Raw genomic sequence first — 14,947 nt, 5'->3', positions numbered from 1 at the left:
CTTGTAACCTCACACTAAATGGAATTCTTTGATACTTTTTGAAAGTATTTTGTGAGCTTTTACTATTTTGTTTCAGATTTTGATGAATGTCACTCTAATCCCTGTCGGAATGGAGCCACTTGTGTTGATGGTTTTAACACATTCAGGTGCCTCTGCCTTCCAAGTTATGTTGGTGCACTTTGTGAACAAGGTAAGAGTTATTGCAACATTTGTGTGATGAACATTATTGATGTTTTTTAGCAATTTTGGCCTCAATGCATATTCTTTCCTGCAGTGGAAATTCACATTTCCTTAGGTTTCCTTATTCATGGATAGTTCAAAATGTCTGAGTCATAGTGTTGACTTGATTATGGTTGTTTAGCTGATAGACTGGAATTGCAGGCAGGCACACTGAGCTGAATTTAAAGACATCCAGCCAATAGAAGGAATATTGTCATATGTATTTTTCTTGGGGACAAGCTAAGCACTGACCTTACTGTGGCTCGTGTATGAAGGAGTACTGAATTCAATGCTAGCTGTTTTTATTTTCTCCTTCTAAGCACTTGAGACTCAATGGACTTATTTTTCATAGTCAATCATATCTGGAGAATGAGTTGATATAGTTGTTAGAATACATTTGCCTTGGCACATGCTAAGTAGAAGATATCGTGAATCTGCTCACCAGGAAATTTTCCTACTAAAGAAAGGTTGACTTTTTCTGAATGAAAGAAAGGCCTATGTTCACGATGGCTTGAATCTCATGATCCCTGTAATTTGCATTTTATGGCCAACCTGAGAGTATATTTTGGGTGGTTAATGGGAGCATTTCTTGGTCCATCAATAAGAAACAGATTGCGTGCTAAGCACACTCAGCTTTGGAATGTCGATTTCCTCTACTTAAACTCGTACAGTGGTTTGGCTTTGATAAAAGTGTTCAGTGCCAAACTTCCATTCCACCAGACAAACTGAAAATGCATTAGACACTCAGGCACGTTGGTCTGGTCCCACATTCTGCTTCATGGTGTTAATCTGGACGTCACTGCAATGAATGCAAATCCAAAAGGAGCATGTATTGAATTGCCATGCCAAGTGGATGGATGATGGCTACATTTTTAGGTGTTGGTTTTTTCTTTTTTTATTGCATAGGGTGAATCTGTTTGTTTTAGGTTTTGAATATAAAGATAGACCAAGCAAGATCCTCTTCTTAAAGTAGAAACATTAGAAAGATGGCATTTGTTGAAGAAAACAAAAGCCTGAGACAGTTGAGACATTGCAATATGTTAAACATGATTCTGGCTTCTGTTAGTTCCAAGTACAAGAAGCAATTCAAAAAATCATTTGTTCAACATGGCACCTACTGTCTTCCAGGCACCGTTCTGGGCATTGGAGATAGAAATACGAACAAAACAAAGTCCCTGATCCTGGTGACTTAGCATAACTCTTGGCAGAGAAGAAAATGTAATACTTTACAGACTATCAGATGCATCCTGGAACATTTCATTTGGTTGGCGTGGCATTTCTATGCATTAAATGGGCTAGAAATTAAGGCTCAGAGAAAAAAAAGTAATGTGTTTAATGTCACACAGCTAGTAAATCATACAGTGGGAAAAGTGAACCTAAGTGGCTTAACTCTACAGCCCAAGTTTCTCTGAATATCTTCACACTTCTACAGTAACTCTCAAAGATAAACCCTGTATTTATGTTTATCTGATGGATTGAGTAGTAACAGATTTTTGGAAGGGACTTTGGTGCTGTTGACCTTTTCTCTTTCTTTTCAAAAGAATATTGAAAGTAAAAAGTGTTAATTAATTTTATTTCTGGTGCCACCTAACTTTCAGGTACTTTCTATTTTATTTTCAAGCAAGTTTGATTTTCATGCACATTCTTTGCTGAGAAACATCGATCCCAGTCTGTTTATGCAGTGCAGCTGTGCTCCTGTGATTTATGGCCAGGATACTGAAAGATTTTTTTCTCCTCTTTTCAGGTTGCCTAAGAACAAATGTTTTCTTCATTAACAGCAATTTTGTTGTCTAAACAATTTTCTATCCAAAGTTCGGTGATGACCGTGTCAGTGTTCCTTCAGCTGACATTTTCTGTTCTCTGCACTAGTAACTTCCCAAGTCACAGTTACTCTGAAATGGGGGACACATTTTGGTGCAATAATTACAGATACACAATCTAGAAAAGGCTATTGGAACAGTAGAGAGGCAGTTCTGGCTGCACAAACTGCCCTGGCCAAAGTCAATGATACAGCTTGCGTAGTGAGAAGCATAGAGGATGGGCACTTTCTTAGGACTTGACGGCTATATGTCAGAGATGTTGAAAACATTACCTGTACAGCATCAAAAGAATACATTTTTGGTGAAATTGTTTGTGATAGTTTCACCTTCTATGTTCCAGGAGCTGTGCACACTACAATCTGGGTTTGTATTGTAATCTATCGAAACAACCTATTTTTTTGTAACCTCTTTAAAACCTATAGGAGTTTTAAAGCATAAGATGTCTTTCCATCCATTGAATGATTTTTAGGAAAATGTCATCCACAAGGGTTGCCTTTTAATAAATAAAAAGAGTTTCAGATAATTTTTAGGTAAGGTTGAGAAAACAAATAGACTATTTCTATGAATAATATCTCCTATCAGAATAGCATCCTGGGAGATGCAGCTTGACACATTATCCTTCATTACATATTTGTTGAATTCATGAATAATAAAATTTAAGTGGCCAGGCATGGTGGCTCACGTCTGTAATCCCAGCACTTTGGGAGGCCAAGGCGGGTGGATCACCTGAGGTCAGAAGTTCGAGACCAGCCTGGCCAACATGGCGAAACCCCATCTCTACTAAAAGTACAAAAATTAGCCGGGTGTGGTGGTGAGCACCTGTAATCTCAGCTAATCAGGAAGCAGAGGCAGGAGAATAGCTTGAACCTGGGAGGCGGAGCTTGCAGTGAGCCGAGATTGCGCCACTGCACTCCAGCCTGGGCGACAGAGCGAGACTCCGTCTCAAAAAAAAAAAAAAAAAAAAAATGTAAGTGAATCAATGTGGACAGTTGGCTTTATTTTTTTTACACAAAAACTAGATATATTTATAATCATTGGGAAGCTATGATTTAGATAGTACAAATAAATACATTCTCCCAGTTTGGTTTTAACAGAAACTCTGCCTCTGTTTATTGGACCTGTGTTCTGATAGGAACGTATGCATCTGCTAACTGAGACTGGCATTGTTAGTAGTGACGTCGTCACTCGTCTACATTTTGTGATCATCTGGGTTTTCTTGTTTAGGAGGAAAAATACTTAATGATAAACTATTTAGAAGACAAAAAGGGCTGGGTGCGATAGCTCACGCCTGTAATCCCAGCACTCTGGGAGGCCAAGGCAGGTGGATCACCTGAGGTCAGGTGTTCAAGACCAGCCTGGGCAACATGGTGAAACACCGTCTCCACCAAAAAATACAAAAATTAGCCAGGCATGGTGGTGCATGCCTGTAGTCCCAGCTTCTAGGGAGGCTGAGGCAGGAGACTCGCTTGAACCCGGGAGGCGGAGGTTGCAGGGAGCCAAGATCATGCCACTGCACCCCAGCCTCGGTGACAAAGTAAGACTTCATCACACACACATACACACACAAAAGACAAAAAAGGGGAAACCAAACTAAAACCAATTGGGGTAATAGCAGATAAGAAAGGGTATGTAAAAAAGTTTTTTCTGATGTATTATTCAAGAGGTTAAGATCCTCCAGAATTGTACATCGTGTATCTTAAGTTAAATGATAATGTCCATGGTTAAGGAAAGTTATATGCCATTACAAATCACATTATTTACATTGGCATAAGAATGTTCTAAAAAAATGTTTGATTCTCCTCCTCTGTAAACTAATACCCTCATATAGGAAGAGCTGTGTTCTTCCTACCCCTCTCACCTTACCTCTAAATTCTTACAAATGAACTTCCCCAAAGTGAAAACACTACATCCAAGTAGCCAAAATTTGCTTCATTTTGAGGCACTGAGTGCTACTTTTATACCAAACCATCTAGCTGTGTCTTGAGTCCTTTCCTATGAGACTTGGTGATCTCCAAACAACACTTTAATAAACGCAAAACTTCCAGTGCACATTACTCAAAAGAATTAGTCAGCTGGCTGCAACTAAACAACAGGCCTGATAGACTAAACTGAAATAAATACTGCGCTCAGATAAGCTGCATCTGTTGTGTGAGTATGGTTTTAATCACTGAAGCCAGGAAAGACATGAAATCTTTCAGAATTCATACTTTCCCACGGTTATAGAAAGAGGAGTAACAGGAATGAGAGTCAAGAGACAATCTGAGTTTCAATCTGGCCACCAAAACTAACATATAAAGCAAACATTAATTTAGTCCAGTCGTGTTTTCTTCTATTAATCAGCATATTTGGGTGGGGGGAGATACTTATTAGGTCCCCTGGAAGGTTTTCTTGGTGCCTGAAATTCTATAAACTTTGCAGTTTTGTTAGTTTTTATATGCAACAACTTCAATATAATTGTGGGGTGTATTTGTGAAAGTCAAAATTATTTCTACTGATTATGATTTAATATATAGTGTAACCCCACCTGTGGATGAGTGATTCTGTGGGAAGACTGCCAGTGAGGAATACAGTTGCTGTGAACAAGGCTACTTTCCTGTGGAATTATGTAAAAATTGGCAACCTAGAAAGTGTAGCTGATACTGCCAGTGTAAAATTTAGATATATTTGAAAAATATTTTCATCTCACTGGAATATCAGTTATAGTGTGCTTATTGTGAAACACACACACACACACAGACATATGTATATGACCTGGTGGAATAGGGGGATGAGTTAAATAATTTAGTTTATTTTATTTTTAATAAACTTAAAATCTTGATGCATTTTCATTGGGCGTTACCTATCTTACCTTTCTTTTTAGGAAGAAGGCATACAGCTCTAGTTATATCCCAAAAGGTACCTATTCATAACAGATTTTTTTCTCTTTGTCAGTTTCCTATGACAAGAGCCTGTGACTTCTCAGATATCTCTTTGGGAAGTGGGAGAGGACTACTTCCAGAACCTTTGAAGTTGTTATGCAAATAGGGCATTCGTAATCCTATTAGCCGGAATTCTTATCTATCACTTGAATGAGTCTCTTAGAAAAGTTGTGTTGGTAAGGAATTAGCCCCAGTTGCTTCACAAGTAAGTCAGCCAACACTATAGCCGCCCAAGAGATTTGGGCTGGCCCCTCTTCCAGTTTTCTCTGGCTTTAATCAAGGAAGTTGCTGTTAGATGCTGCCTTTGCAGTCCAAAGATGTACAGCCATCCACTTCACACGAATCAGTTGGGCTAACTTTATAATAATTTCTTTGTCATCATGACCAAATTTTATGAATCAGTTACTTCAGGGACATTGCACAGATACTGGCTTGGGTATCCTATTAACACTTGGATCAGGGTGCCAAGTTTGAATGATGTGTGTGTGTTTAATAAGCTCCTGCCTGTTTCTTCTCAGACACCGAGACATGTGACTATGGCTGGCACAAATTCCAAGGGCAGTGCTACAAATACTTTGCCCATCGACGCACATGGGATGCAGCTGAACGGGAATGCCGTCTGCAGGGTGCCCATCTCACAAGCATCCTGTCTCACGAAGAACAAATGTTTGTTAATCGTATGTACCAAATAGACATGAGTTTCCGGGAACTTCACTCTTTCTCATCACTCTCTTAGTTTTGTCTGTGTGCAAGTGAAAAGAAGTAGCTTTTTCAATCATAATACAACTTATCAAATCCCTCATCTGTGGGTTACTTAAAATCATCTCGCCTAAGTCCCCCATTTTGGGAAACATTCAACTATAATATATGTAGGCATTGGTTAGTCGGCCGGCAGTAATGGTTGAAACACTTGCTATAGGTTGAATCATAAGAAATTGCTATTTGATCATTTTTAAATTTACAAAAACAGCCAATTCTTATGGCTCAATAGAATTCTTACTATGGTTATACTTTCATAGTCTCTATTTTGAATATTTATATGCCTGTCTAAAATTACAGTTACTTTCAGTTATTTTTGTCCTGCTAATTAAAATTGAATTGTTAATAATAGTACCCTAATCTTACCTTTTGGGCATATTGATTCTCATTCAAGTTTCTAAATATTTTAAACTGTGGAAAGTGAGCTCCATCCTAAGAACTTGAATAGGTGGAGATTGAAAGCCAATGAAACTTAATATCAGAGCTGTTTAATAACTCCTTCAACTGCAGCAAAAAGGAGGGCAAATGGTTTTCATGTAGCAATATGTAGAAATTTGTTGCTCATAAAGCATTTTTCTAGGAGATAGTGTCTCACGATATTGTCCAGGCTTGTCTTGAACTACTGGCCTCAAGTAATCCTCCCACCTCTGCTTCCCAAAGTGCTGGGATTATAGGCGTAAGCCACCATTCCCAGCCTCATGAAGCATTGTTTGATGTTCTATTAAATATTTTCTCATGATGCCTACTATCTTTTAGAAGTTTGTTAATTTGTAATCTGGATAGAGGTTCATTTAACTTTACTGTGTGATATCCTTGCCAGTGACTCACCTTGTGGTAAAAGTAAATATTTTTGAGGATAAATTTGTAGAACTGTCTAGGTGTTCACTAATTAAAATGCTTTGGGAAAAAAAACACATGGCTTCCAAAATGAGGGTAGCATGGATAAGATCTGGTACATTTCATTGGGCCACTGAATTTTTGCCAATGGCATCACTTAACAACAACAACAGAAAAATAGAACATTTCTATCATGAGTGAGGATGGAAAAAAAATTAATAATAGTAAATTGCTAGGGAAATTATTGTCTATGTCATACTTTAATGCTTTACAGTGTTTGCACATTAACTTTTTCATTTAAAGCACATTGGGCAGAAGAGCAAAAGATAGACTAGGAGAGATTTTTATGAGCAACTAAATAAACATGATTCATCCTGAAAATAATTTTCTTTGATATATTTTCATCCATATATGGAAAAGTAGTACCAATATCTGTGTGGTTTCCTATCCCTTAGGTGTGGGCCATGATTATCAGTGGATAGGCCTCAATGACAAGATGTTTGAGCATGACTTCCGCTGGACTGATGGCAGCACACTGGTAAGATGTCCTTGAAAATGATGTCAAGTTCTACCTTCTGGAAATTTGGTACTGTGCACTGATTGCACATTACAGAGGGTGCATTAGACTGGAGACAAGTGACTTGCTCAAGGTCACTCAGTGAAACAGGGAAGGGTTAGAAGAGTTCCAAGCTAACTGATCCAACATCCAGTTCTCTCTTCAATGGCTGTGGTTCTCTTTAAAAGAGGAGTGTACTAGATTTCCATCAAACCAGAAAACCAGACAATTAGTAGAATTACCTTGGATCTGTCTTTCAGATGGTTATCTTTCCTTTTTCTAGCTTCAGAGCAAGAAGAGAAGAATAAATGTAGGAGAAAAGTCCTTTTAAAAAATACCGTTCCCTCTTAAAAATGGCATTGGAAATCTGCTATAAGGCATGGCACATTTCCAAGCAAAAATATGCATTTATATTTATCTTAAAGAAGATTGTTGATATGATCTTATGAATCTCTGCTGACTAATTACGTATTTCAACTGGTTTTCTATATTTTGAAGAAAGAAGTGACTTGGAAATGCTGGCCACAACTTTGAGAAGGCTATAATAGGTTCTTAGAATAGGTGAAGCTGTTTTGAGTCACTTCTACTAAACTCAAATAAATCTAATTTTTTAGAAAGCGTTCAAATGTGATTGGCTATACTAGTGGTACTCAGTGCTGGCTGTTCATTATAATCACCTGGAATATGTAATTAAAAACTGGTGCTTAGGCCTTATCCCAGGTCCATTACAGCAAAACCTCTAGCCGCTGTATTTTCTCAGTGTTCCACAGGCGATTCTGAAATGCAAAGTTGGGATCCACTGGGCTAGATAGCAAGTGTAAATTAAATTCTAAATTAGAAACAAAGTGTAAAAAATTGAAGATAATTTTAAAGGCCTTTTTGTGTGTGAATTACTTAGGTACTTCAATTTCATTCATTATCTGCCACTTGTTTGGATTTAATGAGTTTGGCAAAATATAAGGTTCATTCTAAAACAGATGCCAAAGTAATCTCTGCTTTTGGAAGTTCTGCTGTGTCTTAAGGGAAGCTGCTCCGTCATGGACACACTACTCACTTTACCTATGTGTTAGCGACTGTATTAAGCCCTTGCATATGTTTATTCCCCACAATAACTGTTACAAGAGGCATTGGGTTTTCCTTCACCTGTTTGACAGGTGAAGAAAGGGAAGGTCAGTTAGACTGAGCTATTTGCCTGGAATCACAAAGCTGTTAACTGATGAAGCCAGAATTTGAACTTAGGCTTGTCTCCAAAGCCACAGTTTCATCTGACCAGTACCTTCTTGGCTTTAAAAAGAGTATATCCTTTATTAAATTTTTGCTTCGAGCAACCCAAAATAAGACCTGAGTTTCTCTCTCTGTCACCACTGTTTATGTTTAATCAACACTGTTTAACTGTTTGTCATTGAAGTTCTTAAGTAGGTTCTTTGGCAAGATGTGAGAAAAATAGGGAAAAATAGGTTGTTCTTAAAATATGTTCCCAGTAAACTATAGGAAACACAACCTTAGAATCAGTAGTCTCAGTTTCTTCTATTAATAGTTGTCCTGGCTGGATGTATTGGATGTGTATTTGCAATTGTTGCCTCTTTATGTTTTCATTTTGCTGTACTTAGGGGGATAATACTGGTCCATTCCATTAATAGCGATTGGTATGGCATGAATCTTTACATTACATTCATTTTAACTGAAGATAATTTTGTTCTTATTAATTTCTAAGTGAACATATGATTGAGATTATTTCTATATATTATAAACTGTTTTTTATAATTTTATTAACGTATATCATACAGTGTATACATTTAATGAGTTTTCCTTGTTAAATGTGTACTTCATGTATTCTCATGGAATACATTGGGTTTTAGGGTGCCACTATTACGCCTACCTCCCACAAATTTCCCTTATTTATAGCCCAGTGAAAAGTGCAGGGTTTTGTGAGCCCCCATCATGTATACAGAAGCTGACTTGCCCAGGACTCAGCTGGCCATTTCTATCTAGTTACTACTTACTTGTGCTTTGCAGATGCAGCCCATAACTTATCCCAAAGTGTACCTATTGTCTGGGTTCCTGTAGATTCCAGCCCTGAGCCTAGAATAGCTGCATTTGATCAGGTGGAGTGTATGAAAAATCTCTTTTGCCTACACATTGACCTGACTGAACCAAGTCCCGTCTATTTCTACTCTGTCATTGGTTACACAGATTTGATGTGTGTGTTTTCATTCTTAGCATGTATGTGTGTTACTAGATGTTTATTCTGGTCTCTCCCTTAGCAGTTCACGTCTTTCAAGAAGTGATTCTTTTCCCTGCTTTTTATTTTTCATGGTGTCTGAGATAAAGTGTTATCCTTTATTCCTGTGTGCTTGGTTAAAGAGACTTCATATTGGTCTATATCTGGCAGCTATGTGGGTTCTGTAGAATATCTTAGGAAATTTATCTTCCCTGCCAAGTGCCATACAGGTGAGCTTGATTCATCATATGTCATTATTCCTCTATGCCAAAGCAAGGCAACTCAACTAGTTTTTGTCTGTGGCCGTTAATTTTTAATGTAGGTACACAAATACTCTGAAAAACATAACAGTTACCATTTCCATAGTCTAGAATGGTCCTAAACGTGGTAAATTAGTGAGCATTGCACCTTGTCAAAAAAGAAATATTGATTTTCCTCTGAAATTTTCCTCTGAAACTTCCAGAGGAAGATAACATAAGCTAATATAGATAATTATACACCGTAAACAAGAACCTTACTCTTAATTAGTTGGCACTTTCACTTGAAATGTAAGGATTATGGAGAATGCACCGAGGGCCTCAGTTTGAAGAAGACACGTGATGAAATATATTAACAAGCAAAGTTTATCAAAGAAATGACACAAGTAAATCCAGAAAAAAACTCTGACAGACCCTTGGTTTCTTCTTAATTCACTCTTTGTGTAAAATAGAAGTGTGCTAAGGAGTGTCCCTTAACTTTGAACATTCTGGAACAGAACAGACCATCTGTCCTAGAGCCTGTCTCCCTCGCATTCGACTGATCTCCTGCCCACTTTCTTGCTTTTGTAACCACCCTTTCCTCTATCCTTTTCCTCTCTGACACAGCCTAGGTGTCCCTTAAACTCCTTTGTAGTTTTTTCTACAGTCACCATCCCCTTAACGGGTTCCATATGTGTGCAGGCCTTTGAATAAAATCCTTCTGCTTTGTTTCGCTGTTTATTCCAAGGTTTTTGCTTTTAAAAATATCCCTAACAGTGAAGTCTTGGTCACAGGGAGCGGTATCTGCTTATACGTGGAATGGTGTTAACTTGACTGTGTGCAATTTTAAGGACTTTGTTTATGTTTTGGAGTGATTTCTCTCCTCTTCCACACCCTCTCTCCCTCCATTTTTTTCTTTGAAAGATTTATTAGAGCTTTTCCGTCTTGGGTGGTAGAACAGTATTAAAACAAAAAGAACCTTTCATATTTACCTTAAAGTATCTTTTGATATTTAGCCTTACAGTCCAGTAAGAACAGACAAGTTTATATTAGGTCTCAATTTCAACGATCCTTTTTAATGAAATAATTAAACTTTGCTTTCAATAAACTTGCAGTATAAATGTATCATATTTAATGTTATTATGCTATACAGCTAGACTAATTCAACTAATATACTAAATTAATGATGTTGTTTGGCTAAATGATCTAAATTGCCCTTATTCTTGAGATTCTGATGGATTCATTCCACATTACTGGCCACTATAATAGAATGTTGTTATCACTGATAAAATGCCAAATTCTTATTTCTGTTATATTTTAAAAATCTATTAATTTTTTTATTTGGGGTGTTTGCCCAATAAATTTCACAAAAGTGAACTCATGAAGAAAATTGTGTCTAGCCTTATCCTTGTGATTTATATTAAGATTATTTTCTTTTAATACATTTCAGTTTTTACTTTGTCACTTGGCTTTCTCCTAACCCAGTTACTCTTTAACTTGACTATTGTAAACTTGAGGATTGCTCTCTATAGCAAAATGCACCTACTGCTTTATTGGAAACCCTAACAAATAACTTCACTAATGAATTGCTTTGCTTGTCACCCAAGTAATATCTTCAAAGACACTCAGTTAAACCATCCAAGTTAAATATACATTAAAGCTGGCAAACTTAAACAAACTTTTCTTATCTAGCTTATATACTATTAGCTGACTTATAAGTTCTTTCTTAAACCAACTGTTAAATGAATGACTAGTCAGAGTGTTTTCCTTCAAATCTGTTTTCCAGTGCTAATGACCTTTCCCTTCCCTGGCTATGAACTCTTCTTGCTCCCTTAAACTTCTTCAGTGTCTGCTCATTGCCTTCAGTATCAAATTTTAATTATTAGTATGGCAGACAAAGCCAATCCATTCCGCCTGCCACTTCCTAAGCGATAGCACCTCAAAAATACTCTCAGTTCCTAGAATAAGCCATGGGTTCTCACTCCTGGGGGGCTTTGCCTGTACTGGCCCTCGTGTTCAGCATATTCTCACATCTTGTCCTAATTTCATCTCACAAATAGTCAAATACCCTGCATAGCTAAGGGTCTCCTTCCAGGAAGCCTTCCTTGCTGGGTATAACTCAGAGCTCCTCTTCTGTGCTCCCACATCTTTTCTCTCCTGTTCCCATCTTAACTCAGGCCCCTGTGAAATTGACTTGCTGACACTGAGCCTTCTGAGATAGGAATTAACTTTCATCTCTGTTTTTTCAGCACCTAGCAGAGTAGTTGACATAGAATAGATATTTAATAAATATTTGAATGAACAAATGATAATCAGTATACACACATTGCTCAGCCAACTCTACCTTTTGAATCCTGAAATGAACACATTATGTCTTTTGGCTGAATCTCTTTGTGACATTTTTGTTTACCTAAATTAAAGATTTTATTTAAAGTTGTACCAGTATGAAAAACATCAAAACATAATAGATGGGTTTTATGGTGAAAAGACCAAAAAAAAAAAAAAAAAGATATTCTTTAAAAATAGAAGTATATAGTCGAACATAGTGCATCTTATAAATGTATCAACCCAAAGGAAAACAAGTGTTTTTACTAGAAATGATGACAATTTTGTCCATGGTTGTCCTAGAAACAACTTTGCAATAAACTTTGGGAATTAAAAATGGAAAGTAAACTTTCAAACTCTGCCACCCCTGCAGGTTTGAGTTATATCAGGGCTGGTTTTCCATGAAACTTTAAGAAACCAACAATTACTCAAAACTTTGGAGGAGGATTTTTTTTCCAGATAGGCACATATTCCGTAGGTATACTTTCTGAAGAAAAAAGAGTTTTAGAAACCTTATTATTTATATCCAAAATGGAGTGAAACAAAGAAAAGGAAATATCACTCCCAAATGTTATCAGCTCATTTTACTTTTTATAGATGCTTTGGCTAAGAATGGTTTGGTTGCATAAGATGGGATAGGGCTTCATTTGTAAATCCACTATCTGAGGCTATTTATTCAAGTGCAGAGGAAGCCAGACAGGCAGGGAACGTTATGGAATCATTTATATTTATCTATCAATATACCTCCTGGCAAAATGATTTCACAACACTGTTTTCAACTAAGGACTATAGTGTCTATGGGACAGCCCAATTAAAGAGCTATCAGAAACTCTTACATGCCTTCATCGTACTCTCTTGTCTGATAAACCTCTCCAACAAGTGGTTTAAAATCAAATTGTGGAGCTCAGACATTTAAAGCTGTCATAATGCTTCCTTCTCTCTTGGACCCTCTGGAGTAAGATTCTCATGAGGGGATTCTCTGGGCTCCACATGGCTCCTTACTTGCCTTTCTTCAATGATTCCCCCCAGCGCCATCAAAGCTGACCCCTCCCCACTGGACACTGGTGTCTTCAGTGGATCAGATGCACTTACTTCAAAGGGAACCATCACTTTAGATAGCCATGTGTAGAGGTGAGGACTGAATAAAACTGACATTGCCATTCCATTTTTAGAATATTGAGGAGCTTTTGGAAGATTTAGTTTGTTCTGCAGAAAAAGCCCTGACTTTATTCCTAAACATTTTAAAAATCATTTTCTGCATCCCCTTCACTTTTTTTACTTCTGTCATCTCTACGTTGTCAGGACTCAAATGTCACCCCCCATGAGGCTGCTGGCTTCCCTGCTTCCTGGCAAGTTGTCACAGCTTCCTTCTTTTCACTTTCCATTCCACAGTTGGGAGAAAACAGAGAGACTTTCTCCTCCATTTGTCCAAATGTGGTCAGGAAATTCTAGAACAAATTACTAAATCACAGATTCATAAATATCTTATTTTCTAGTTCTAACCAACTCATCTTGCTATGGCAGTTATGATATGAACTAAAAAAAACCTAATTGATAGGATAATTAGTACAATTAATTGTACAATTAATCTTCATAACTTAAATTCTTCTTAAAAATATTTCTGGAAGATAACTCAATTTTGCATTTTGTTTTTCATTTTGGTAAGCATAGTTCAGCTTTGGCAACTTAACACCTACAATTTCCAACACCCGCTTGTCCCCCTTCACCAGTTGATTCGAGTTGATGCACAAGAATAGCTAGATGTGTGGATTTGACTCTAAATCCAGAGGCCCCTTCTTCTTTCATAAATAAACACATCAGTCTGTCAAGCAAAGTACTGTGAGAAAAGCCAACTTTGAAAAAGATAGAAACAATAAAGAAATAGCCCTTAACCTAGGAAGAGACACTTAAAAGGGGCAGAAAAAAGGGAGTAACAAATCACAGACCATAAACCATTATTCTTTTCCTGCAGCAATGTATCATTATTACCCTTTCATAAACACAAACGTTCCTATTCCCCTTCCCCTCCCAGATGTCTTGGACATTGTAAAGAGAATATGGAGTATTAACTAATTCCGGTGCTTTCTAAGCTTGTTTGTAGGTTTCTGCTCGTTTGAAAGGATTTCACATGATTTGGCAGAAAAACAATGCAAAACAGAATCTCCACAACAAAAATTTAAATTTTCCTTTTCCTACCTGAAAATCTTAGAAGACTTTCTATACAATGTTTGCGGATGGATGTGTGTCAGCTGTGGTGTGACATTAGCTCTAAGTCAAATACCATTTCTCTGTGAACAAGTCACACTGCATATCAACATTAATTTAATTACGTTAAACTTCACAGTCTTTATTGTATTAAGCCAAAAGCCAAGGAAAACATATGCTCATTTCTCATCCTTTAACACATTACTCGTGAGTGGAAGAATTCTCAGATTCCTTTCTGCAAAAGACTACTGAGTTCTTAATGAAAATTTCGACTTGTGTTGTAGTTTAATTTAATTTGGAATCAAGAACTGATTCTTCCGATTCTAAATATGAGATATTGTGAGTCATAGAGTAGTCCTAGAACACAACCCTACTCTCTGCCTTGTCTTTCAGTTCAGACAACAAGTGGTGGGTTGAACAGCTGGAAGAACCATATTTACTCACTACTGGAAAATCATTTTATAATTGACAAGATTATTATAAAGAATAAGAAAAGGAGATTTAGTGCAGTAGCATCTCACAGATGCTTTTCCAACAGTCTTCTATGCAACCTTAAAAATCACGTGCAGATATTTAAATCTAATTGCTAATTAGTTTAAGGCAATGCATAACCATGGAAAAGGCCAAAAAAAATGTTGAATGAGTTTTGGCAGTCTCTCCTTACATTTGGATCGTTAGCCCTTCATGACTGGAGACCTGTGCAAACAAGCTTGGGGTAAAGGAGCCTACTGGCACCATTCATTCTATGGATTAAATGCAAGTTGCTCTGTGGGCCTCTGCCTGAGGCCCCCTCTCTGACAGTGGTCTCACAGTGCGAGTAACTCACATCCTTCTGAAAATGCGTTGATAAT

At 37.3% G+C, this 14,947-nt stretch overlaps 2 protein-coding genes across 4 annotated transcripts in view; one reads left to right on the top strand and one right to left on the bottom strand.

Annotated features, from left to right (window-relative positions):
* The window catches only part of TMEM167A (transmembrane protein 167A), an 857,923-nt gene that overhangs the window by 505,524 nt on the left and 337,452 nt on the right, over positions 1–14,947 (bottom strand). The window lies entirely within an intron of this gene.
* VCAN (versican) overlaps positions 1–14,947 on the top strand; it is a 110,680-nt gene that overhangs the window by 75,930 nt on the left and 19,803 nt on the right. For all 3 annotated transcript variants that reach the window (XM_050795156.1, XM_050795157.1, XM_050795158.1), the window contains 3 exons: positions 77–190; positions 5,476–5,634; positions 7,009–7,091. In XM_050795156.1, the coding sequence (XP_050651113.1) occupies positions 77–190; positions 5,476–5,634; positions 7,009–7,091 (356 nt within the window). The remainder of the gene's footprint in view (positions 1–76; positions 191–5,475; positions 5,635–7,008; positions 7,092–14,947) is intronic.

The sequence above is a fragment of the Macaca thibetana genome, chromosome 6 (genome assembly GCF_024542745.1).
Source record: "Macaca thibetana thibetana isolate TM-01 chromosome 6, ASM2454274v1, whole genome shotgun sequence".
NCBI classification, from domain to species: Eukaryota; Metazoa; Chordata; class Mammalia; order Primates; family Cercopithecidae; genus Macaca; species Macaca thibetana.
The sequence above is the reverse complement of the archived record's forward strand: the minus strand, read 5'-3'. Positions and strand labels throughout refer to the sequence as shown.